The sequence below is a fragment of the Pollicipes pollicipes genome, unplaced genomic scaffold, assembly GCF_011947565.3.
Source record: "Pollicipes pollicipes isolate AB1234 unplaced genomic scaffold, Ppol_2.1 Scaffold_3447;HRSCAF=4054_pilon_pilon_pilon, whole genome shotgun sequence".
Classification (NCBI taxonomy): domain Eukaryota; kingdom Metazoa; phylum Arthropoda; class Thecostraca; order Pollicipedomorpha; family Pollicipedidae; genus Pollicipes; species Pollicipes pollicipes.
In genome coordinates, this window is record NW_023596297.1 from 12,450,136 (window position 1) to 12,475,804 (window position 25,669).

The 25,669-nt window shown below is 51.1% G+C and overlaps 1 protein-coding gene across 1 annotated transcript in view; it reads right to left on the reverse strand.

Moving 5' to 3' along the window:
- Nucleotides 1-25,669, reverse strand: part of LOC119091648 (teneurin-a) — a 68,480-nt gene that overhangs the window by 32,946 nt on the left and 9,865 nt on the right. The window contains exons 3-7 of the mRNA XM_037214458.1: nucleotides 22,806-23,120; nucleotides 19,617-19,754; nucleotides 16,044-16,158; nucleotides 10,720-10,949; nucleotides 5,297-5,407 (exon numbers count right to left, since the gene is read on the reverse strand). Coding sequence (XP_037070353.1) covers nucleotides 5,297-5,407; nucleotides 10,720-10,949; nucleotides 16,044-16,158; nucleotides 19,617-19,754; nucleotides 22,806-23,120 — 909 coding nt within the window. The remainder of the gene's footprint in view (nucleotides 1-5,296; nucleotides 5,408-10,719; nucleotides 10,950-16,043; nucleotides 16,159-19,616; nucleotides 19,755-22,805; nucleotides 23,121-25,669) is intronic.

The window sequence follows — 25,669 nt, forward strand, 5'->3', positions numbered from 1 at the left end:
AGAAGACCCTGAAGGCTGAAATGGTTATTGGTGCCTTGCATACAGCCGGGGGCAGTAAGTAAGCGAGCGGACCCCACTTCGGCGTGGGAACGGCGGTGGCGGTGTTGGACATGAACCGTCTGACCTCCACTTTTGGACATGAACCACCTACCTTACCAACGTTGTGAAAGTTTATCATGAACCCCCTAGCACATGATAAAACAGGGGTGTCGGTTCGCATTTTTTGTGGGAGCACTACCCCCTCCCCGCCCTCCACCCACACTCTTCCCTCAAATGTTGTTTTTCTCCCCCATGTTGGCTTGCCCCATCTCAATATTTTTGGCTACAATAGTACAAAATCATGAAAAAGATCAATATCACAACAGTGGCTGTTCCCTTTTGGCATTGTTTGGTGATCATGACCACTAGCTGCGGAAATAAATGGCCAGTTCAGAGGAAGTACAATTAAAGTCTCATCGTTCGTGAAAACAAAGTGGGCTTGATCGGATGAGAAACATATCTTTTGGGAATGACGTGTCCGGCTCGGCCCTCCAATTATTCGCAAGAATTGATCTCTCTGTGACAAACCCATTTTTACGAAATGCTTGCGCCTATTTTTGTGATGATTCCACGTCATCCTCGGGCCCTGGGCTTGTCTGACTCCCAAAATGTAGCTACCAGATCCAGTGCCGCACCTGGCGCACTGCGTGATCCAACCACACATCCACTCAAATATCCACTTAACCATCGTGCCAACAGGCGGCGGCATCCGAGCACCCCATCCCGGCCCACTCGGCACACTCTCGCTCTCTCGTGACGTACAGGCGCAGGCGCGCACGCACACGTCTTCCGCTGTCTAATTCTGCGACGGCCGGAAGACAAAGGGGAGTGGTAGCGGCCGGCGGCCATTGCAGCCGCCGACGGACGGCGCGGCCGGGCGACTATTCCGGGCGCCGGACGAGACTCGCGGCGGCTAATTTACGGCCGGGGCGCGTGCGACCGGCGGCGGACAATGCTGCTAAGCTGGCACGGCTGCTGGTGACGTCCCCCGCTGCAGCTGGCGGCGGCGGCGCCCCGAGCCACCCGGCTGTCGGCGCGAGACCCGCCCCCGGCGCCAAACAAAACACGGCGGCGTGTTCACCGCCGCTCGGCGGCACTTTTTACGCGGCGGTGGTGTTGAGGCGCTATTGTGCACGAGCTGGCCGCCAGGGACCACCTGTTGGACTCGTCTGTTTGACGAGACCAAGCAGCGTCAAAGCATGCTCACTGTGCGCATTATAGATGTTTGATGTAGGTGATGTGCGATGTCAGTCCCACGAAACGCGGTTAAAGTAACCACAAGAATGCACTCTGGATCCACATGCGTGTTATTATACGAATTTGTCTTCAAAGGAATGTTTTAACTTTGGAGAAATCGGAAAGATGCTATCTGTGATCGGAGTTCCCTGGCAGCACTCTCAGTGTCTGTCACCATCAAGTACAGATAACCCCAAGTGATTCCACACTGCGACCCACATGTCTCGTGAAGATGCGCTTCCTAGGCAGTCGGCGTCTTTTAGGTTCTACGGGCATTTGTTTTAATGTTTTAATCATGTTTTAAGGATAGTTTGTGAAGAGGGTTAAGGGAGCGATTTATCATGGTTTAAGTGGGCGCCTTCATGAAAGGAAGCCCGGAAGACTAGGAGTACACCGTGAAGTTTAAGTTGGCGTACGTGACAGGCCGACGTGTCATCAAGACTGTGGGTCAAATCGAGGTGTTTGGGGCGCCTTGCACCAAGAGCGAAGTGTGGAATGAATTGGCTAAGCGTGGCATGCGACTTACTTTGAGGTGTGAATGTTAGTGCAGGTGAATAACAACGAATGCAGCACTAATGCTTTAATGTTGAAATTTGGAGCATCGATGAAATTCAAAAACACTTAAATCGTAAGGTATTTCCGAAAAAAAACAACTACGCCATGTTTCTCTCCGTAACGCTATGCGCTTTGGCAGTGATGGTGTACACACAAATCGTGAGCTTATGCTCTGCATTACGCTTATAAGAAATATTTATTCTTCAATGGACGCAAAGCAACGTCGTCACATCCCCTTTATGGGGCGCCAGCGCCTGTACAGGAGTATAAGCGCTCAGGGCTCATGGCGCAACCGGGTTTCGAACCCGGGCCATGTGGAATTACGACGCGCTAACCACTCGGCCATCACGCCCCCAGGCATTTCGCTTAGTCCATGATGGCCATTAATGATGCATAATACGATGATAGTGATAACGCACGTGGCCGTTTTGTGCATCATCATCGCTGATGAGAGCATTTCACAAATAAGTCTTCAGTCAAATGGGCCGAAAGCTAACTGCACGCACTGTATGGAGATAGTCTTTTGATAAGTCTTGGTAAGAACGTCACTATACAGATCATTCTGGGCTACAATCTAGTCATCTTATTTATAAACGCCTTACAAGGTGGAAACACTCCTTTTGAGTTGTCGACATTTCATATCGAAGTGAATCATGCATGATATAACACTCAAGAATATATTGTTTTCGCCGCTTCAGCGCCTCAGCGGAAACGACCGTCTTCCGCGAGCTAACAGAGCATCGATGGGAGATGTGCCCACGCGGCGTCGGTTCGATGCGCACGGTTTGTTTCAGCCTTGGTCGACGTCTGACACTCGCCCAGTTAACGACTGGTCCCCGGCCGAGCCGAACGAGGCTGGTGCATTTAGGAAACCAACACCACCCTACAGGAAGTCACGCGACAATGTGTTGACGCATAATGGACTACAGCTGGCTATAAGACACGACGCAAGATGGACACGGTTACCTCTTCCCATGAATAGCACGAAACTAATGGTCACTTCACGGCACGCGCCGTGCGCTAACGTCTCTCACGTGCCGTAGCGCGCCCGGAGAGCCGCCGCGGCGGTGTCTCCACGAGTATATGCTGCACGGCGCTCTGCCGTCCTGCGCACCACCCCGCCCATCGTTCCAGGGTGAACTCCACTCAGGACCCGAGCCCGTCCTCACTCGATCGGCCGACCAGCATGAAGGCGGCGGCGCGCCGCCACCCGAGCGCTGTTCAGCCGCGGCGGCAACAAAGCCGGCAGCTTCCGGCGCCGGAGGACGACGCGCGCGTCGACGGCCGGGAAATAACGCGCGCCGCGGGCGGAAATTACGCGCGAACCGCGGAAATGGCGCGGCATCTCACCGTTCGAGATAGGGAGGTAAGGCGGGGCGGGGGACACCCCGCGGCGACTTGAGGCGGCCGGGCTGGGGTGGGCGTGGGATGGCTTACCCAGACACGGGTCAGGGATGACCGGGGTCACTTCGAATGGTGTCAACTCATCCCAGAACACCAGGCGCCGGCCTATCGCTTGATGGAGCGGATTACCATTGCTCGATGAGCCGGAGAGTTTTGAAGATGATGTAGCAGACAAGATTACGGTGTCTTCCCATAGAGCACCACTGACGAACATGGATACCGCTGTTAGCAACAAAACGCTCTCAACTGGATTTCCAGAGTGCATTATCCAGCATCGCACCAGTGTTCCCGCTATCTACGTGCTGCATCGCGGCACACCTGGTTACCCGGACGTTGCCGACCGTCGCCTGCCCTTGGGCTCTATCCGAGTGTCTGATGGCTCCCCAGGGCGCTATAGGACGAGAGACATCACGCCTCTGGGACCGCGCTGTGTCGGCCAACCCCCCCCCCCCCGCCCCTCTCCCCCTCTACACATACGCACGCCGCGTCTGGGGTACACCCTCGCCACCTGGCTTCAGAGGCCTGGCACGCGGTAGTTTGACCTTAGTCCCATTTTGAGGCCAGTCTTTTGTGTATCGATAACTTAGCAATGTGAAGGATCACGCCAGGTCAGCAGATACATGTTCGCTCTACAGGTGGATGGGTTTCCTCTTCGATCTTTTTTTTCTGGAGAAAAACCATTTCAACTTATCTGGACTCGCCCTTTCCAGACTTGACCACCCGATCCATGAATATGTGTATGGCATGAGGTATCACAGAACCATCACGCTAATCAGGACAGGCTGCCCGGGTCAGGACGGTCAGGGCTTCACCATGCTGTCGGTAGCGTCCACCAGCTCTGCATAGGAAGCCTGGCGCCACCCCAACCCACGAGTGCGCTGCTTCCTTAGCAAATCTTCGTTAACTGCGGGATTGCGTGCTTGCAAAAGTGAATGTCAAAACCGCGACAGTGTCCCGTGCCAGGAATGTGAGGCTCAATGACGGGAACGACGAAACCTACCGACCCATAGCGCGTTGCACACTATGGCATGTTAAAAATTGCATATGCACCCTGGTACAAAGTGATCCACTTGCTGTTAGGGATAGGGACTGTTGTTTCAACTCTGCTGCATATATTTGTAACCCACAACGCGCCGCGTCTCCCTGTGAGTCCGAAGACCACGGAGGCGGCGCCGGCGCTGTCGTGGCTCCGCCGCACGCCAATCCTTTCCGGCAGTTGGCTCGGAGCGTACAATTGCATCTCCTCCGACAGCCAATCGGCCTGCTCTGGCGGCTTTCTCTTTTGCTCGCACAGGAAACGGCGCGTTCGGCCAGGGACTTCTGATGAGCAGCTGCCACAGTTCTCTTCGAAGGCTGTGTTGGTAGGGCCGTCTCACCACTACCAGTACGTCCGAATGAACAGACTGACCCCTGTCGAGACTTAGAGGGGGATTCGACCGCGAACTTTAGCGCGGTCCACAAACCAGTGCTTGTACCCGTGAACTAGGCCGTATAAGATAGATTAAACCGTCCCGTCATTCTCGCTTCGTTTTCGCCCTAAGTTAGCGTGACGTCACTGGTGTCGAGACTTCAAGGCATGGTGCGCGGCTAGACTCCGAACGTAATGCTGAGGAGCGACTGGAGCATCAAAATACTCGTACGAAAATGGAAAAGTCGTTAGCGGAAGATGTATATGACCGGCGAGCCGATTACGTAGAATTGTGTGACAAATATGATGATGTGCTTTGCAAGCATTTTCGGCAAACTATTAAAATGTAATGGGATGAAAGCGAAGACGTAGACAAGAGGCTTATTCGCTACAGGGCGGCAGGAACATCGGGTTGCCTTAATACTGATATAAGTAAACTGCTGGTATCAGATGTATATGACCAGCGAGCCAACAGCGTGTAATTTCGCGACGAGTATGGTAACGTATGAAAACCACAACTATGACAAAGTCCATGATCAGTATCCTTCTGCTCGCAACCACCAACGCGGGCAACCCCGCGCGCGGTATATAACGCCCTAAACCCCTCGTTGCATTTCCGGTGACCTGCTGGGGTCGCCGGCCTCTGGGACTGACCTGGGAGGGTGCTGGCTTCCACATGTCTCGTGCTGTCCGGGGCCATCACCACCGCGTCCTCGACGTAGACGCACTGGGACCGCTCCGCGCTGCCGGCACTGCCACCGGTCGCTGAAACCGTATATAGACGCTGCAGGCGAGCGACGAGCTCCAGCAGTGCATGACCTCCGTTAGCACGGAGGACGCCAGGGACACATTTCCCCGACATTTCCGATATTTAACATAAAGAATGTGCCGTTGCATGGAAAGCAAGGTCGTGTGAGAGCATCCTTGCTCCCAACCTTAGGTCACTTTAATCTGAAACGAAGGGCCGCGTGGGAAGGGTGCTTGCAGTACCTGGAGTGCTCATCTCATGCAGACAATTAGCTCTTGAAAAAGAAAGACTAGCTTGTGTCAGCCGTATCCGTCTGTTCCAATTACCGCCGTCAACGCCACTCCGCCACCTCCAAGGAATCATCGGCGTGAAAAGGATTCCGGTTAATATGGAAGAAAATTTCAGCTGTCAACTATGAGGGTCAATCAAGTTCCCGGGTTCTCTCCACAGCTGCCTGGTGAAAAGGGAGATGTTCCACTATCCGTCAAACTGGATGGCACAGCTTGGTTATCGCGTTCATCCTGTTCGCAACAGGCCATGTTTCTTCTTGTCCCTTCTTGTTTCTTCTTGTCCCATGTACCCTGAACGCAGTCACCAATGCAAATCATTGGGAATACATTTATTTGTTCAGCTCTAAAAATAGTTATACCCCCACGCACTTAACGCGTTTTGAGCAATGCGTCTCCGTGGGGTGTGATGGACTCAGCGATATGGCCGTCGAACCAAACGTTCAGCCAGCCGTCGTCCGTGACATTCTACCATCCACCGAAGGTCTCTGCCAAAGCTGAACTGGGCGGAAACTGTCATCATCTGACATCGGTTCAGTCGGTGTGGTACATCCGGCTGAAGTCAGCCATGGACAGACAAGGCTCGAGAGGCCCGTGTGGGTGGAGTCGGAGGAGAGGTCACTGTGTCATCAGATCGGTGACGCGACCCTGCTCCGCGCGACTTAAACATGCGGAGATCCGGGACAAAATACAGAAAAGGGCTGCACGCGGACCTCATTTTCTTCTAAGCCTAGAGCAGCACAAGATTGCCAGCAGCAAGAATGCCTCAGTGTAGTTATTTTGACTGAGCCTTAAAGATCAAACAGCTGCGGTGAGCTCCCATTGGACGCTCGTACAGCATTTCCAGTATTGAGTTGCCTACAGACTGAACACCCATTAGACGCTCGTACAGCATTTCCAGTATTGAGTTGCCTACAGACTGAACAGACTCCTTAATCGTCAGAGACAGCTCTGTCAGTCACACGCACGCATACACGCACGCAAACACGCACGCACGCACGCATGCAGCTTGCCGTTTGCCCGGCCGAACGCCACAATTCCTCAGTCCCCAGCACCGAGCTCTTGAAGGGCTGACATCCTGCGTGTTGAAGATAAGAGTAGGAACTCGATTCAGAAATTCCAGATGAATCAAGAGCATCTGCAGACGCTTTAAAGGAACACTCATTCAGTCGAGGCTGTGGTTGCGACGCGCTCGACATAGTCCGGCGCGTCAAGGGACTGAAACATCTGATGTTCTCTGTAACTTCCGCTCAAACCGGCGGCAAATTTTACACACTATGCCGCATAGCACTGAAGGATTCAACTCGGTATGATGCTCACAATCTTGCTTTTTCTACAATCAGGAGGAACTTTGCATTGCAAGACGTTTTTCAAATACAAGAAGACCACTAAAAGCAGAAGCATTGCTACTTTTGCGCCTTGGCTGCAGCCGTGCACTGCGCTGATATGGGGTCAACGGCTTTGGTCAGAGGGCGCTTCTGAGTCAGGGACCGGTGTCTGACGCCCCCCGCCCCCCCCCCCCCTCCCTGAGGGCCTCCGGATCGACCAATGGGCCCCGGCTCCGTGTTGCCAGAATGTTAGCCGGTAGGCCTCCGAGCTGGGACGGAATGGCCCCTGACTCTGACCCTGACCGAGGAAGGCGACGAGCCATCTAGTGCTCTGCCCACGTGGCTCCTGCCCGCAGTGGAGTAAGGGGCCTCCCAAGTGCTTAATCCACGGGCCTCTCAGTGCCCGCGCCTGTTGGCATGACCGGGCAAGAGAAAAAAACGAGGAAATCGGGTGCTCTCGAAATAATAAGTAGGCTAAACCGGCGATGTTTTCCTTCGCTGGAGGGCTTTTCGCCGGGAACTCCCTGCCAAGCTCTGCATCCTCTCCCTTATCACGGCCCTGACTGCGCCCCTGGCAACCTGTTGCCATGGCAACTATTTGAGCGCGCTCAGCAATGTCAACAGACGGCACATCTGACCCATTCCTCAGCCCGCGACGCAAAAGCCACGATCAGCTTCTGTCTGGCTGTTTGCGTAGGGTAAATGGCTATATGGAATATCAATAGTCGCTTGTCGGTTTCTGCCAGCACGTGCAACGATGATAGGATACCCAGACAGCGATGTAATAACAGACATCAGCAGCTAATAATGGTATATTGACAGACGTTCGGTATAACTGCAGCTTGTAAAGAAGTAACAGCTCCCTTGATGCGTTACATGCAACAAGATTGACACAAATACACATTTTTACGAGCCTTGAGACGGTGATCTGCTGATAAATTGACTTACAGCAAACCGTTGCTTTACATCATCTCAGCCGTTTGCAGACATACAAAGGTCGGCGAAAAGTGTGTTCTTTCATAGCTGTTGTACCAGTGCTCTTAATTTAGGGCTACACGGGGACGCTAGGTTACTTGTGGCGTTGGGCATCGGATGGTGAGTCGATAGTTGTCAGGTACCTTGCAACAGTATGTGTGATAATTTACCAGACTGCAGGCAAGCATCTTTCATGCCAGACTAGTGACGAGAGGTAGCAAAACCTCTGGCATGACTACAAAAATGTCTGTCAGCCAATTATTGAGCAGGGTGGAGACATATTATTGCACTTAGTTTCCACGTGTAAGTATACTCCTTCCGAGTGTGGCTCAAAATACAAGAAAAAGACGTGAGGGAATCTGACTTTTAACTACTGGAGACATAATTTTAAGTATTCACATCTATCCCTGAGATATTGATACCCACACAATTTGTAACCTGGCTTGGAAACCGAAGACGCCATTTAATCTTCACCTCGTACGAGCGCAATGTAATGACTTCGCAGTCGGCGCTTTAAATTATCCACATCTTGATTTCGACCTTGTTGACGAAAAATGACGGTGTCTCCCGCCAAAGAGTGTCCTTTTTCGGAGCCGCGCAGGCTCATGCACCCTTCCGCTGCACAAAAATTGCCCATAAAAAGCAGCCTATCAGGCAAAACTTTGCAAGTCCAACGGATGTCGGCTTGGTGACTTTTAAACGAATTCCTCAAGATTCTGGACGCATTCTTGATCTTGAACGCCTCGAAATGTCCTTGATCGATCCGTTCCCGTTCGATCTGATCCAAACCACTTTACATGGTGACAGTGTACTGAGAGAAAGAAAAACAAGGTATGGCAGAAGCCACTTTGACTCGTGTGTTTTGGTTTGCTTTGTCAATGTTCTCTACATTAGTATCACGTGCAAAATGTCCACTCACTTCCGATGCGGCGCCCCATGTGTACCTAGTCTGTTACAAATGGCCTCAACCCATGCTCTTTTTCCGGCGACGGTCAGCCAGCAAATACGCACTTAAGATCGCATCTATTATATACCCTACGTTGCAGGTTGTCTAATGTGATTTCCTTGCAGCGCAGGTGATTCAGATCTGAACGAAGGAGCTAGTAGAAGGATGCGTTTACCTCACGAAAAGTCGCAGGCTCAATGGCCGTGCCACATAATAGGCCAAACATCGTGAAACATGATAATTACTTAACCTGAAGGCTGTAGTTCGAGTGAGATGTCGATAAGTCAAACATTATGAGTTTGGTCAGGGCTGTCTTTGTTTTTTTTAAATGTTCATGACATAACACAAAGATGTTCTGAATGATCAGCTTTTTGGACGTCGCAGGCCGATGCAAGAAGGACATCAGCTTGGTATATCTGAAGTATCGCGACTATCCAGGATATCGCGGCTAACAATACTCACCTAAGAAAGACACATAACGTCTGTGATCTAACACAATCGGATGAGGCTTTGGCTTTCTCAATTCGTTCACGGAAAAACGTACCCGAATTTGGCAAATAATCCGCCAAGGCAATGCTGGAAGCCCCGTCGGTCCATTGGTACACAAGCCATGCGAGCAGCCCCATGCTTAAGTCGCCCATCCCCGTACATCTGTCGGAGCGAGCCAGTTAATGGCGGACCGTGCGCAGAGAGGGAGGAGGGAGGGCGGAGGGTTGTTTACACGGCAGGCGGCTCTGCTCAATAGCCCACGCCGACCGTGTTTGAAGACGGAACCGGAGCCGAGCCTGAAGGACTCTTACCGGTCCCCGGAGCCGGCGTCACCGGTCTCCGGAGCCGGCGCCAGCCAATGCTCGCTCCCCGCGCCGCCGACTACCAAATTAAACGGCTATAGGGACCAAGTGTTCCGCTGAGATTACACCGGCAATAATTAGCGAAGTTCGGGAATGACGCCGAAGCGCTTTCTCAGAGCGGACGTATTTCGTCTGAAGCACCTCCTTCACGATAAATTACTTTCTGTCGGGAACTGCTTGGGAGGCAGCTGTGTTGCATGAGCCCAGACACTTCAATTCTATGTCACACAAACATACACCCGCGCAATGCACCTCGCTGAACGGTGTGGCGCATATCATTATACCAGTCCGAAGTGCAGCCCGGCTCATTCGGAGCCTTTTTATTACAAGGAACGTAGCGTAGGGTAGTCAAAAATCTGAGAATTGTTGGCTGCGCGTCCTCCATGCATTCGTCATAGTAGTTATGAGGTAGATAATGAATGTAAAGGATTGTAAACGCTAACAGCTTTAGTGCTCTTAACACGCAATGCATGTACAAAACGACGTTGTGGGGAAATGACATGACCTACCCCTCGGTCTTTGATTCGATCCAAATTTGATCCAAACACCGGCATTGGTATTTGCTCATGGTTGAACTGTAGCATGGAACGTAACATGCACAGATACATTTGCCACGCAGCCAGAACATGCAAGAAACGATTAAGCTCCCAGGTGGCGGACGTTTCGAAAAGCGATCATGCGCATTGTGACTCGAAATCTGACTTGCGGGGATAAAGATGAGTCATTTGAAGCTTGCTGGTGCCTTTTTAATTTTCCGAAACTTCATGAACTACGACTTCGTTTCCACGTCGTTACTGCGCGCTTTAAGACATACTACTTTAGGGTCGACCGACCTCACGAAGACCACCTTTCAAGTTGTCACCACATTCGCTTCATTTCAGCCGCAGGCGATTTACGCCCTATCGCAAAAACACGCCCGTGGGCCGATGATGGGTGCCGTACCTGCGAAGTAGGCCATGAGCGCCAGCAGGAGGAGACAGAGCAGCGCCAGGCAGCCGGTGGCCAGCCGCCAGCTGCAGCGGTAGCGGCACTCCTCCTTCAGCTGGTTGCGCTCGGGCGAGTAGGCCGGCGGCGCCACGTGGTGGCACAGGTTGTTGCGCACCGGGTAAACGGGCATGACGAGCGGCATGACGGTGTCACTGGCGCCGCCCTTCTGCCCGTCCATCACCAGCCTGTGGGCGAGGGGGGGGGGTTTCAACACAACACCGGGGCTCAAGCAGGCCTCGGTCACCGGCGTCCGACAGAGAGGGGAGGGGGAGGGGTGCTCAGGCAGGCGTCGGTCACTGGCGTCCGACGGAGAGGGGGGGGGGGGGGCGCTCGGGCGGGCATCGGTCACCGGCGTCCGACGTGCCCTTGGGTGGGGTGAAAGTGGGGAATGTGTGTGTATGGGGGGGGGGGGGGGGCAAAAAGAACATCCAGCTCTGCATGGGCACGTCTTTACTCGGACTGGAGACAGGACATGCGTGCTCGTGGCTAAGATGGTGCCTTTCCATCATCACGAGACATTACGGCAGCCATGTATCTACCATGTGTTCCGGGAATGGCGCTCAATCAAATCTGTGGGCAACCTTCTAAAATTGATATAATTAAATCACGTCGGACCATTCAGTGGGCTATTTGGGAGGCAACGATGAACTTTGTACTTAAGCAAAACATCGCACATGACAACGGCTAATATATTACGAAGTGGTGGTTTGACCTCATCGGAGAAATACGAGTTATGCCTCTGAGAAGTTAGGTCATTTCCTCAAGGTGCACAAGACATCTTTAGTTTTGTTATGCATTTGTCCTTTTCAGCCGTAGTATTTATGTGACCGTTTGGTTTCAGTCATGAAGTCGATGGAAGAAAAGAGGGACTTTCAGCATGATGGATGCACCCTCTGTCACACCCGTAGCGGTGGGTTTAATGGTACAGGAGGGTGCAACACTGCTAACATTTCCGTCATTAAATACTTCCTGGAGGCGAAAACGCTTTTGAAAAATAGTTTCTCACTCGGCTAAAGAAACCCCGGACACATTTTTTATGGTCTGATCCTTGGAATCCTAACTAAAATGTCTGTCCGGAAGCCGGCAGACTACAACGCGTCACGCGACAGCCATTTGTGTGTTCCGATTTCAGCTAGAGCGCGGAGCATCCCATTTTATATTTGCATTCGAAGTGGGTGCGCGATTTATGTGGCGTAAGACTGATGCAGCGCCAGCATCCTTAACGCGTCCAGCCTTAGAAAACGCGGCAATGCTGCGTAACAAGGATAATATCAGAGCAATTTACGTCAATGGTGGCGATGATTGCATTTGCTGGTCTGAAAACGTGCCAAGCCGCAGCTCATTTTCGCCGTTTTTGTTCGGCTCAGGCTGCCAGCAAGCTGGATGCTAGAAATAAGATCCAGCAAGCAAAACACAAGGGAGAGAAAGAGAGAGAGAGAGAGGGGGGGGGGGGAGAGAGAGAAAGAGAGAGGGGAGAGAGAGAAAAAGAAAGTTGGTGTGTGTGTGTGTGTGTGTGTGTGTGTGTGTGTGTGTGTGTGTGTGTGTGTGTGTGTGTGTGTGTGTGTGTGTGTGTGTGTGTGTGTGTGTGTGTGTGTGTGTGTGTGTGTGTGTGTGTGTGTGTGTGTGTGTGTGTGTGTGTGTGTGTGTGTGTGTGTGTGTCAACGTTCTTACTACACAGCGCACACGATAATTTGATGTGCACCTCAGGTATCAGGCGAAGCAAAGTATCAGGTTCATATAATTGCTGGACAGGCGGATCCGGCGCGTGGCATTGCCAAACGGGATGTCACCGCTGCGACGAGCAAGACAAACGGAGCTGATCAGGTGTCGGATGCCTGCAGCAGCACGGGCTGAGCGCAGCTCGCGAGCACCATCATACAACAGTTGTCACGGATATCCCGCTGTAAATAGCAGCAATGCTAGGTCAGCACCATATGACCACGGACAAATCAAGATATTTGTGCTTCCGCCACCCCGTAGCTCCTCATTCGCCAGTATTCATTTACTTGACAAAGCTTAAGATCCAATGACAGCTAGTTAACAGCAATGACAACAGCTTCCATTCCGACAGGAAGTATGGTCAATGTGACATATAGATATCAGTCGGTCTGCGCGTATGGAAGGTCAGAGTTGTTCTCTCATTCAGCTTTCTTGCACCATGGATTTCCATCCACTAAGTTTAAAAATATTTTCGACCAGGAAATACTTTCAAACCAGACCGCTTCTTTCTATATCAGAGCTCATTCAGGGCGTCTTATTTCCCGGTGCGGCCAGCGGCTGTGACATTCCAGGCTGCCATGACGTCACCGGCATTGCCAGCCGGCCCCAACTTAAACCCATTATGCCACGCAATGAACTAAGTCCAAGAAGTGTGATTGATCACCTACCAAAGAGGCGGTGGCTAAATGAGGGACGCATTCAGAACGCGGACGCCGGGTCGACGGCCGGCGGTGGCCCAGACACCGATCTGGTGGGCGCACGAGAGGACGGCGGAGAGGGTGCTGGTCACCGATCTGAGAGATGATTTCCTAAAGAAAGCCTCTTTAGTGGACACTTTGGTGCAAAAGGTGTAACCCTCCATGATTCATGACGGTGATTGTTCATGTTCATGTACCCTGGTTCGGACCATTCTTGGCTACCTTGGACCAAACCTTGGTTCGGACCAGTAATCTGAGGCAGTCGCCGGCGTCAGTGATAACCGTAAGCCAGTCTTATTCACGGAGGGATCCTGGCGAATAGGGTTCTGGCGGTGGTTGCGAATAGGGTCCTGATTCTAATTGTGGTAAAAAGTGTCCTGGGGGTGGTGGTAAATAGCGTCCTGGTCCTGGTGAACTAAACCGGTGTAGCAAGAGTAATAAAGGATATCGGGCCAACTAAAAACGCGTTTCCACTTAATTACGTTATTCTAAACTTTTAACTTTATTTTGTCTGCACTAAATCAAAAGTAGTCCAGAGTTTTTCAGCTCCAACAAATGCCGAGCAGAGGAGGTCTGTTTCAGCTTCACACTTGCATTGAGCTCACGGCACCAAGGTAACAGGGCCCTAGGCCTGGGTATGTCAACCCTCAACCACCCGCAATGTTAGTCGCATGATCTCGCGCGGCCCTTTGCGCGGGCTTCGCTAGGTACCAAGGTACGTACCGATAATGTTGGTTCGTGATATGCAGTCGGGCTGATTACATGTAGGTACGCGTTTATATGAGAAAACATGTAAGTGCGCATCATGAAAGACATGCCGCACATTGCAGCCTTCGGAGAAAAGATGCCACGCCCTCACGATTACGTCATTTAAAAGGTATGTGACACAATACTCGAATTGAAAAGGAAGCAATCTGCACCTTATGGCAGGCCGTCCGCCCGTCGTAAACCGAGCAATCAAACCGCGATACAAATGAAGCAATATTCACCGGGCTGCGCTATCCCGGGAAACAGTTTACAGCCCGCACCGACTAATAAAACCATAAATGAAAAGGTCTGAGACTTCATGAAAACTCGGATGGCCTGATACGGACGGCTTTATACCAGTGCGCCCTGGTCCCAGTCAGGCTATAATTCATACAAACAGATATAAACAGGACCCGCGGGAAATCATGGCAACTTGGAGCAATATGAAACCCCTGAAGGACTCCCTGCAAAAATCAAACCCCAGATCGTTACAAAGTTACTATGCTCCAGTGTACATAGGTAGAATAAGTGATGAACATATGATTTCACAACGACGAGATGAAACTTAAGAATCATGTTTTGCAGTTATTTATCCGCTAGTAAAGCGCTATTTTTTCACGAAGTCTTGAGGTTTGTGATGTTCTAGGACCATTAAGTTTGCGGGTTTCGGTGCCGGCAGCCAGATATTTACACCTTTTTCGTTAGCTCTGAGCGTATGTGTGCTGTTTAGGAGTTCTCCGTACTAAAAAATACATGAACTAAAAATGTTAGGTTCCGAATATCATTGCAGAATTATCCGAAATACTTACCAATGTTCCAGAACATTCAGACAACTTCTCAGAGCTGCGTCCGTGAAAACAAAGTTGCGAGCCATTGTGAAAACGGCAACACATTCGTGGAAGCGGCTGTCAAACTAATGCCAGTGTGTCCCATGCCATCATTGCTAAAAATGACGACCCGCCGCATTTTGCGATTCAAACCCTAGCCCATGTGGACTCGAATTTAGATATGGATTCGAGATTCGCGATTTAGACAGACTGAAATAGGCCATAGGCCATCTTTGCATCGAAATATCGAACTATAATGCAGCGTACTAAAAAGGACGACCATTTAGTCTGACACCGAATTTTACTCATTTTTAATTGTTCTATGTCATTGACCGGAATACATGTGTTAGTATGTTATATGTTAAGTAGCATATATGAACAGTGTTTCTAGAAGTTCGTGTGGTTTGGGGATTCAAATCCTGATGTTCACGGTTCGAATCCTCGCTCTGATGATTCGACGGTACGCAAAATTTGAATATGTTCCAGTCCCGAGAATCTCAGTCCTCAATTATAACCATGGCAGGATGCATGGCTGCAGTTACTGCCAACCGCTATCATTCCAATAAATAAGCGTGTTTAATCGGTGCAGAATTAGGTAGCCGGGCTTCTGTAAATGAAATATGATTTACCGGTGTAGCAAAATTGGCCGCTGCTGTGCTCGCTATCCCACATGACAATTGGTTACATATCTGGGCCCTCCGACGACGATTTTCGTGTGATTCCTCTGTAATTGCTGGAAAAGGTGAAGATCTGCTGACCTTCTTCATGGGGCGCTCGCGACTGCAGCGGCCACATTAGCGTTCAGTCCCCACATGACAACTGGGATTCAAGCCCGGTCCCGACACGTGGCAACCGAAGCCGATAACCCACTCGACCATAACGTCCTCCTGCTCTGGCACACCAGTACATCCTAGATGTCCGCGCCGAGCCATGCAAGCACCAACCATCTTATATGTCAGCGAGCTGAGCCATGTCCAGCTGGGCAGCACCATACCATCCAAAATGGGGTCCGCGACCGAGCCATGTCATCACCAGACCATCCTAAATGTCCGCGAGCTTACCATGTAAGCTGGGCAGCACCAGACCACCTAAGATGTACGCGAGCTGAGCCATGTCAGGCTTGGGCAGCACCCAGAGTCCTCCTAAGATGTCCGCGAGCTGAGCCATGTCAGCTGGGCAGCACCAGACCATCCTAAGATGTCCGCGAGCTGAGCCATGTCAGCTGGGCAGCACCAGACCATCATAGGTTGTTCACGAGCTGAGCCATGTCAGCGTCACGCCTACTGACCTGGTCTGCGCTCCGTTCAGGCTGGCGTAGCTGTCCGGGTCGCTGGGATTGTAGCCGCGCAGGGGCAGGGGGGACGGCCCCCTGTGTGACCTTGGACTTCCTGGCAATCGATACTCTGAAAACAGAATACGAACGATTAGTACGAACAGTGATCAGTGGTTGAAAATTAGTAAACTTAATAAACGCTACACTTTGCACCCACAAGCAACGGTGGTCAGTGATTGCATTATGCATTAGGTGTCTAGAGACCCAACAATTGTAGCACACCAGAACTTGCTCGCTATACAAAACACTGCGGCACACTGTTAGGTGGAGGGGCATGTTCCTTTTTGAAGATGCTGGGGCATATAACCTACTCCGTGGTTCTAAATTCATTTGGTACCATTAATTGCCTTACCCAGGCACGCTCTCTTGAAGCTCAAACAAGATAACGAGCGGGTGTGTTGGCTAAGCCAGTCTTAATGAGCAGTGATTGTAAAAATTGGACGTGATTGGCCCGGCCGGTCGCCACGCTATCCAGACACCAAAATATTTTTAGTCACTTTTCGCAGATTGCAGAAATTTTCAAGAAAAAACGGCGCTCTTTAAATATGCCGCTGCATAACTGAACATAACATAACCGTTAGTTAGGTATGAAGGTCAGATCAAGGCCGAAACAAAACGGTAACTGGAAACCTTGCCTTACGGTGTGGTTTTTACGCTCATTTGCAACTCATAAACCGCAAGGACGCCAACAAACTTCACGAACGTCAGAGAAGGCCATTGACATAGAATGACCCTGATCAACATTTTGCTTTGAGAAACATGCTGCTCTTGGTAGGTTTTGACGAGGGTTTTAAATAAAAAATCGAAATTAATCTCAAATTTGGGGGCGTATTTTGAACTTTGATCGAAAGAAAAGATAAATTATCTGATCTGATATAACCCAAGCTAACCTTTTCCTTAGGTTAAGTATCCAGGTTAGAGCTGGTCGCGTGAGCAAGGCTGGGGACCCTTCAGACACCGATCCCAAATTGTTGGTTTTCGATTTGCTGCCGATTTAATCCGAACATTTCGAATGGATTTCTGGCTTTCAAATGTCGATTTCTGGGATAGAGCTCACGCTGATGCGTGCTTGTAGTGTGAGCCCTGAATCATGTCATCCAATCGTGCCATTCCAGGTCAACGGCAGACTTCGGTAGCGAAAGGTTAACGTGCCGCAATGCACGGCACGTTCCGTCCTGCCCTCTCACGTCACCTGACCTTCAGTGCAGCCGCTGCCACCGGTCACAGGTCCTATCTCTCAAGGGCGAGTTGTGAGCTTGGGAGAGGGATGGATATGTCGGAAGAGAGGACTATCATCTGGCCGACGGAGACTATCCGGCTGAGCTACCGGGATATGCAGTTTTCTTGTCAGTTTAATCGGGACATTACAGTTTGACATTGTTTGACTTTCTTTGGACCACGAAGGTCACGACCTAGAGACCCAGACATGCGGCACAAATGGTTGAACATGGGGCGATACCTATCGTGTGAATTTATTGTTTCTAGCAATGTTAGTTTTGAGATCCCAGGGCGGTCAATCGACCTGCAATCAAGCGCATTGCATCAAAACGGCTACATGGGTGCGTGTTAAGAACAGTCACCCAACAAAAATGGGAGCTTTTTACATGCATGGACTTGTTTACTGAAACTGCAAGGCTTGGCAGGACCTACAGCCTCCCAATTCTCAGGTAATGTGATTTGTGAATGTGATCTTACTGGTCGGAATGGTGTAAAGCGTTGCATAGCTCACGGTTATGGCAACCAAATACGGAACAACACCTACTCCGACGCCCCTGTTTTCAGATTACGACTTGTCACCCTTCACAGTGTAGAAGACCGTTACGAGGGTGTATAATACCATTTGGCTGATTTAAAACACATGCAAGCGGTAACTGTACCTATATTGTTGCAGTATCTCGCCCACGCTGTGACGAGAGTGCCCACAAATCAGCACGGATACACAATTTAAATCCACATAAGTCTGCTAGTAGAAAGTCCAGCATGTATGCACGCGCTCCTGGCTGTCGCCTAAGCATACAGGACGCCTCTGGTGACGACAGTTTAGAGCAGCGTCAAAAGGATCACTCTCCTGTCAACCACATGGCGTTGTACAAAAAATCGTCAAAATTACGATGCCACCTCCACTTTTTAACCTGTAACGGGGCCTCTACAATGCATAAAAGGATGTCTCACGCGATATTTTGCCTTAAAACTGCTCGGTAAATAAATAAGCAAGCCGTAGCCCGCAGAATGCTCTTCCTCTTGACCAAGCCTGTTATGAGTCGGCAGATTAGACCTCCAGCGAATATGTTTTCAGGCTCAGCTCCAGTTAATCATGCCTGAATGCATGACATAACTGTCGAGATCAATGGCAATGTGGCGTTGTAATCACCATTGGCTTTGCAAGGCCCACGTTCACGTGCAATCAAATATGTTTTCGACTGAAAGCATCAACTACATGACAAGCAAACTCTTCATCGTACCAAACAGCGCATAACAGCCAACAGCCTGTAAAACAGGGATGTCCAGGAGTAGTTTCCGGCATGTATGAACGGCTCAATACAGCAGCTACGCCGCCGGCCGGCCGTCCTACGCCTTCGCCGTCCCTGTACCCCAGTTGTTCGAGAGCCGAACATCTGGCCTCCACGTGTCAGGCGAGTGGAACCATGTCCGAGGAGCCAGGCTATGTCAGTCGCCGCTGTCAGTTGAGTAGAAACTTGCCGAGGGAATCATACCCGCACCGGCGGCCGTGTCACCGCCGCGCGTGACATGTTTGAGACCTTCGGAGATCACCGTCGGCTGAGATGGAATCCTTCCACTACGGTAGTGAGGTAACGGTCTGAACTGGAGTCCACCCACTACGATAGTGTGACAACGGCCTGAACTGGAATCCCTCCACTACGATAGTGTGACAACGGTCTGAACTGGAATCCCTCCTCTACGGTAGTGAGGTAACTGGAATCCCTCACTACGATAGTGAGGTAACGGTCTTCACAACAAGTCGATTGAAGCAAAGACCGAGCCCAGAGCCACCTCCGCAAAATATTCGACCATTTAACGCGGGATCTCAGCACTTCCTCTGAGTTTCGACTTCATGTCATCGCGCTTGTTCAACAAATTCTGGAAGGCTTCGCTTGCACTAAGTGATGGTACACTTGATAAGCCATTTGTCTTGACCATCCCAACATTTTTGCGAGAAGACTCGGGGCGCACCTTGTTTCACAAAATTTTGTTCCACAAAATTTTATCGGCGAAATTATATTTGCTTTCAAAAGCATGCCCAGTGTTTCATTTGTGTCCGCACCACTTATCGACGGTTAGCCAGCTTGCTGTTTTGTCTCGAGAAAGCGAGAGGTAGACATTCGGTTCACCTCACGCACACACAACGCCTGAACATCTACGTAACGCTTTAATGAACTGTTCGGAAATGTCGCAGTTTCCACCTGCCATGTGCCCGGTTGTAAGCCCAACGTCACGTGACGAAGCGGCTCCGGAGCGTTTGCAGCAGTCGACGCTGCAGAAGCGGCTGCAGCTGCTGCAGGTGCTCACCTGAGGGGCTGGGCAAGGCGCCGTCCGTGTCCGGCGCGTAGCCGGACTGCAGTCGCTGCAGAGAGCGGACCGCCTGGTGCGAGGAGGGGCCGCGCGAGGGCACCTCTGGCGGCGCAGGCTCCGGCGGCGTGTGCAGACCTGCGGCACCACAGCAAGCGTCACCACAACACACTCAGCTCGACTATACTGACGTGATGGTGCGAGCCCATTTGTTGGTTTATCAGAAAGCTACCGCTGGTATCTGGAAAGTATTGACCAATGCAGCGCCGGCAACACAAACACAATTAACGTTTTCCATTACATCCGTGACGTCACCCGTCATGTTTCCGCCTGAGGGCCTGTCACCGCATTGATTATAACAGCGTCGCTTGCTGCCCCATTGATTTCTTGCCTTTTACGGCATACATGCTGTTCATTTGTGACTTTCCAAGCGAGCTAACTCGGCACTACTATCGTTTTGCTTGCCACGTATTTCAGCCGGGCCCTTGAGCGGACCAGCCCGCCCGAGCTCATTTGCCTGGCTTGCCGTCCCGGTCCCCCGTCGCCTCCCGCTGAGATAGCCGAGAGGCGGCAGGAGCTCGTCATCATTATCTGGCGCCGCTGCCGTCTCAAGTTTGTTAATAAATCATGTCCGCTATTATGATGAGAACCATTTGATACAGACGCTTATGCCATCAGGGGCAATCAGGAGATTGCATGCAAGATTCTGCAATAAATGGAGCGCTCCTCTGCGAATTCTGCTCTATATCAATATTTTAGGGCTCTTTGGAAAACAGCGGAAGGAAGTGAGAAGCTGGAGATAAGACAAGAGAAAGTCACTATGCATGATCGATCTGTGTTCCATAAAGCTGCGGTAAGACAGCGGTAAGTCCATGAGGTCGCATGCGAACCAGGCTGACATAATGCGAGGCTTTGTATTCTCATTAATTCAGAGGCACTGGAGCCGTCGTTTCGAAAATGCACGTAGTGTCGTTTTGACTGCTTAGCTTTGTTTATTTTGTTTCTTCTTGCTCACTGTTTGAGCTTAAAAAGTCAGGGCTAAGTCTGCTTTTTCTTGGCGAGGCAGACAGCGCGGCCTGCGGGCGATGCAGCGATTTGTCCAAAGCAGATTGCTTTTTGAAGTCCCCGTCAAGTTGGGCGTCTCCATTTGAGGAAAAACGGTTCTCTTTCCCTGATCTTTCTGCAGCCTTGATTTAACTTGGCTTATCTTTCTGTAACCATTTTGACTATTTTCTTTGATAGTTTATATTCCACTTGATGTCGTGGCTATTCCTTGAGGGGCCTGTTCTACATTTGTACGCGGTTTTAAACTGAGATAGTCATTTCAAGATTAGTCCCTACAGTTCACAGCCATAGCCTTTTTAAGACTCAAAGTCCTCTTGTTCTGAGCTAGATACAACCAAATTTGTGCATCCAATTTCACGCCGCCAATTTGAAACTGTTCAAGACACACATGACGTCATAGAAGCGTTACGCCTCCACCCAAACCCCCACCGCATTGGCTGTTTTGCGCTCATGATCCATATGCCTACTGAAGTGGTCGGGTTTGCAGTGAATCATCACCAAGTGCCCCAAAAATCGAAGCAGATTGGCGAACAGTTAGATGAGCCTTCGATCGCATGCCACGGTCACCCACCACGTTGTACGATAATCAGCACAAGCAACTTCTCGTTACGATGGGCATGAGGCTGAGAATAAAAAACTTAACAATAGCGCCGCAACTAAAAATTAAAATGCAATTAAGAAGCATGCCATCACGGAAAAATATACAAGATCACCACACGATGGTACGAAAGCAAACAAAGATAACGCACTAATGTAACACGCAAGCATAAACCACCATCTTGTGCCATTTTCCGGCGATTAGAAGCGCCACAAGTGAATCCCGTAGTCCGCTACAGTGGCAACTCTGACACAGCCAGTCTGGCAGCGGCTCCAACGTCAAAGAAACGTTCAATGACGTAAAATAAATGGTGTGGGGAGCATATTTACTAACCCATGACAGTTTGTTATTTAGAATGGTCTTTTTAATTTAAAAGCATTCCAATAGTCACCAATGAGCCTTTCAATCATATATCACATTTGCTTCTATATTTTCAATTGCATAACAGCCGATTTGATACCCGTACTATCCCAGCTTTTTTATATTTAAAGTACTATTTCCTTACTTTTCTACCCCGATTTTTTAAAGAAACCATATCAGCTCACGCATGCTTTCAGCCCAGGGGGGGGGGGTGCCTTTCAAACTCCCCAAGCCCCATTATGTTACAATCCAATAAGATCTCTCCCCATCTCGGTCGGAGCACAGGAAAAAATGTGCAGTAACAAAGCCTTAATTCCGATGCAGTGGATGGCGTCGACCCGTGGCCAGTCCAGTCGTCGACACAAGGGCACAGCTCAGCGAATTTACAGCGATTTATTTCCCTGGGGCTGCTCTAACTCAATTTGCGACACCACTTGAGCCGAGCGCATTTCGGCGAGGGCAGGGGTGGATGGAAGCTTGGAGACCCGTTGCGGTCCCAATAGGAGTGGGTGAGGGAGGGGGAGGGGGAGGGCGGACGGGTGGCGCACTTTCCGAGCCGCATACATCAGGCCTGAGAGGCCGATATAGACGACCAGGGGACCGCGTCGCCACCGAACGACCGCGCGCGCTGGGAACACGGTCCGCCAGTCGTCGATAGCTTTGTGGGAGGGGAGTGCAAATGGCCGCAGGTTTCCAGTTGAGCTGGTGCTGGGTGGAGGTAACTGAGGTAGCTAGTTGGCTTGAAAAAAAAATCTTGAAATGAAGAGCTGAATGCAAGTAAAGCTATGAACAGCCTAATGTCAGCAAATTCATCAGTAGCCCTAGGTAAGTAAAATAATAAGTGGTCTTATATAAGTCATGCACAACATTATAATGCATAACCTCACAGATCATACCAAATCCCCAGGAACGAACATTAAAATGGAAGATCTCACGGATACCAGCAACTGATACGCTTTGTGATGCGAACGAGAATTAACAATAAACAATGCTGCATCAACGTTGAGCTTGGAAGATCACCTGAACGGCGAGCGCACACTTACAAACCAAAACATCCTTCCCGGCGCGTTTCATTCGCCCGTCATCCGGTCCGACGTTAGCTCGCCGTTCCTCAGCGCCCGAGCGCGAGCCTCCACCACCGGCGCGCACCGAGCGGCGCCACTCACCGCTCTGCAGCGCCTCCATCTTGGAGCGCATCTCGCCCTCGGCGTACGTAGTCGTGTCGGAGTTGTTGTCGGACGAGCTGAGCGAGCCGTGCTTGTGGCCGGGCCCGCGGCGCCCGCGCCGCGTCAGCGACTGGTAGATGCCCGACGAGACGGGCTTGGAAGCGTAGTGCAGGTGGTCGGGCCGGACGGCGGCCATCTCGCCGCCGTACGGCGCGCCGCCGCGGCCCGGGTATCCACCTAGCTCGCGACAGCTCAGGTCGCCGGACTTGGCCGGCTGCAGCACGATGGAGGCAGGCTGAACGGCCACGTCCGGTGCTGCGGCGCAGAGGGCGTGCTGTCAGTACGCATCATACGGCCAGAAACTCATCACATGCCGAGGAACTCACCACACGCCGAAGAACTCATCACACGGCCAGGAGCTCATCACACACCAGCGCACTCCTGGCTGCGGATCCCCGCACGGAGGGCAACGGGGCACCTCTGCCAACATCGAGCACCACGTTACGTCTCCGTGATTACGGAACGTATGCATGGCAAAATGGCTTCGCAATACGAGAACTTGTCTCAGAGGCATGATATTTGTTACAGATACGGATAAGTATCATGCTGCGATGCTCGAGCTGAGAACATAGGGCCGGAAATAAGCGGGTGGACCCATGTAGACCAAAGCAGAGAGAGTTTTCAACTTATCAACAATCAGTGACGGCTCTGCGATCAAGCGCGTGGAATCAAATCGGGCTAATTTGGTTACACACGGGATGCTTTCTTTTCCACCCCAGCTCTTAAGTCAAAGCGACATCACGCAGTCACATCTCTGTTACCTGCTGTCCAAGTGCGATCCATACAACAAGTGTCAGTGACCTTATGAGGGTCAATACAAGTAGCTAATAACACACGGTGCTTGTGACCCGCTCCCAGCGTGTTGTTCTTCCGCACTCAATTTCAGAGCTTGTGCTAACCAAGGCGTGCTTTGGCTGGCTTATGGTTTGGCCTGTGAGAACATGCTGGTGAACACGCAGCTTACGCTGCAAACTTTGGTCGCTGTCGGGTAGGGCCGCGCTGCGTCCGGAAGGCACTTATACACGCAAACTAATCATACACCCCGGGAAATGCGTCAAATTCAGCACGAGGACGGTGTTGGGCGGTGGGCAAACGCCTGACTAATAACACAGCGCGCGCGTACACACACACACACACACACACACACACACACACACACACACACACACACACACACACACACACACACACACACACACACACACACACACACACACACACACACACACACATATATATATATATATATATAGATCTCATCTCAACTTATTGATGTCACGTCTTAAACGGTCTGTAAGACAACTATGCTTGTTTATGTTTGCGTGATAGCCCATAACACTGAATTCAAGCCGTTCCCGAAACCGTGACGTACCCTGCCCGGTTAAGAATTGAACGAGGAAGCGAGATATCTTGCATACGAATTCAAACCCTAGCCTTCGAGGACATGACTCGCCACATGGGGTGGTCAAGGTCCAGGGTGTCAAGCACCTTCGACCCTTGACTTCCACCCAAGGGTCGGGTGACTAGGTCATCAACGTTTTGATGACCCCCTAGTCATCGACGCTTGGTGCCGAGCCAACAAGTCTTCCAAACAAGCGAGTCCTTTGGCACCCTGGCCTTAAAAAGGCGTCAGGAACACGGCACCGGCGCGCTGCACTCGGGCGACAGACTGCTGTGCGATGTCTTTGTCGCGTCAGGAAGGTGTTTAAAACGCATCGCGGTCTAACACGCTCAACGGAATTCAAATATTTGTATGAGTGTGGTCACCGTAACGATATGACGCCAGCTTAACTCTGCTTATCACCTGACCCAGGACGCGGACTTCTGTCTGACTCTGAGCATGTCTGCAGCGCATAGTTTTCCTAATGGTCTGGTGCTGAATGGGTTGACCTGCAGCACAGTTACAGCAGGAGAGCATGCCGGTACCAAGCCCGATGAAACTCATACAAGACGAAAACTTTTGAGGCGATTAAGCCTGCGCTCATTAGGCTTAATAAAGAGCTTTGTTACAAGTTTTCAGCGAAGCCCGAGGCCCTATACAAGCTATATAAAAATAATGATACCAAGGGAGTTGAACTGCTGTGGGGAGCTAAAACCGCATAATGCCTGGGGATGCCACTGAGCAAGTCAAAATACCATGTAATTGTATACGGATACCTTCACTGGAGCATTCATTGTGTAATTATTTCCACAATCATTCAGCAACACATATTTGGCGATCCACCGACCAGTATAACCGGATACCTTCATATCAGCCTGCATCTCTTCCCATCTCCCCGCTCTCCCCTCCCCATCGTCCGCTCTCCTCTGTCAGCCACCTGTCAGCGCCTCATCTCCAGTGCTGTTTCTGCCGGTGCCGTATCAGGAGGCGGACCGGCGCGGCGTCGGATGACCTGCCCCACGCCCGCGGCGGCCGGCCCCGTAATCCGGGATTACCGTGACGGGCTCCAGCGCCACCTGCGAGCCGTCCCGACTCCCCGGCGTCCCGGGATGTCCCGGGACGGACGCGGCTCGGGACGCTGCAGAGCCTCTCGGTCCATCGGCTCCCGGGAGGCATCCGAGCGCAGCCCGGTCCCGGCTCTCAGCCGACTTTTGCGACTTATGATCTGACTTATGCGCCGGCGAGCACGACGCGAGAGAAACGGGCGGGGAATGGCGCTCAGAATCCTCGCAGCGGGCTGAAGCTCATTTTAGTAAAAGGAATGGGTGTTTGCAGGACGCTCGAGGATCTTTTGTAAATGGCCTGGGTTGTCATGTGCTGTCAGATAAGAATTTAGCGGTCTGAAATTGTACAGACTTAATAC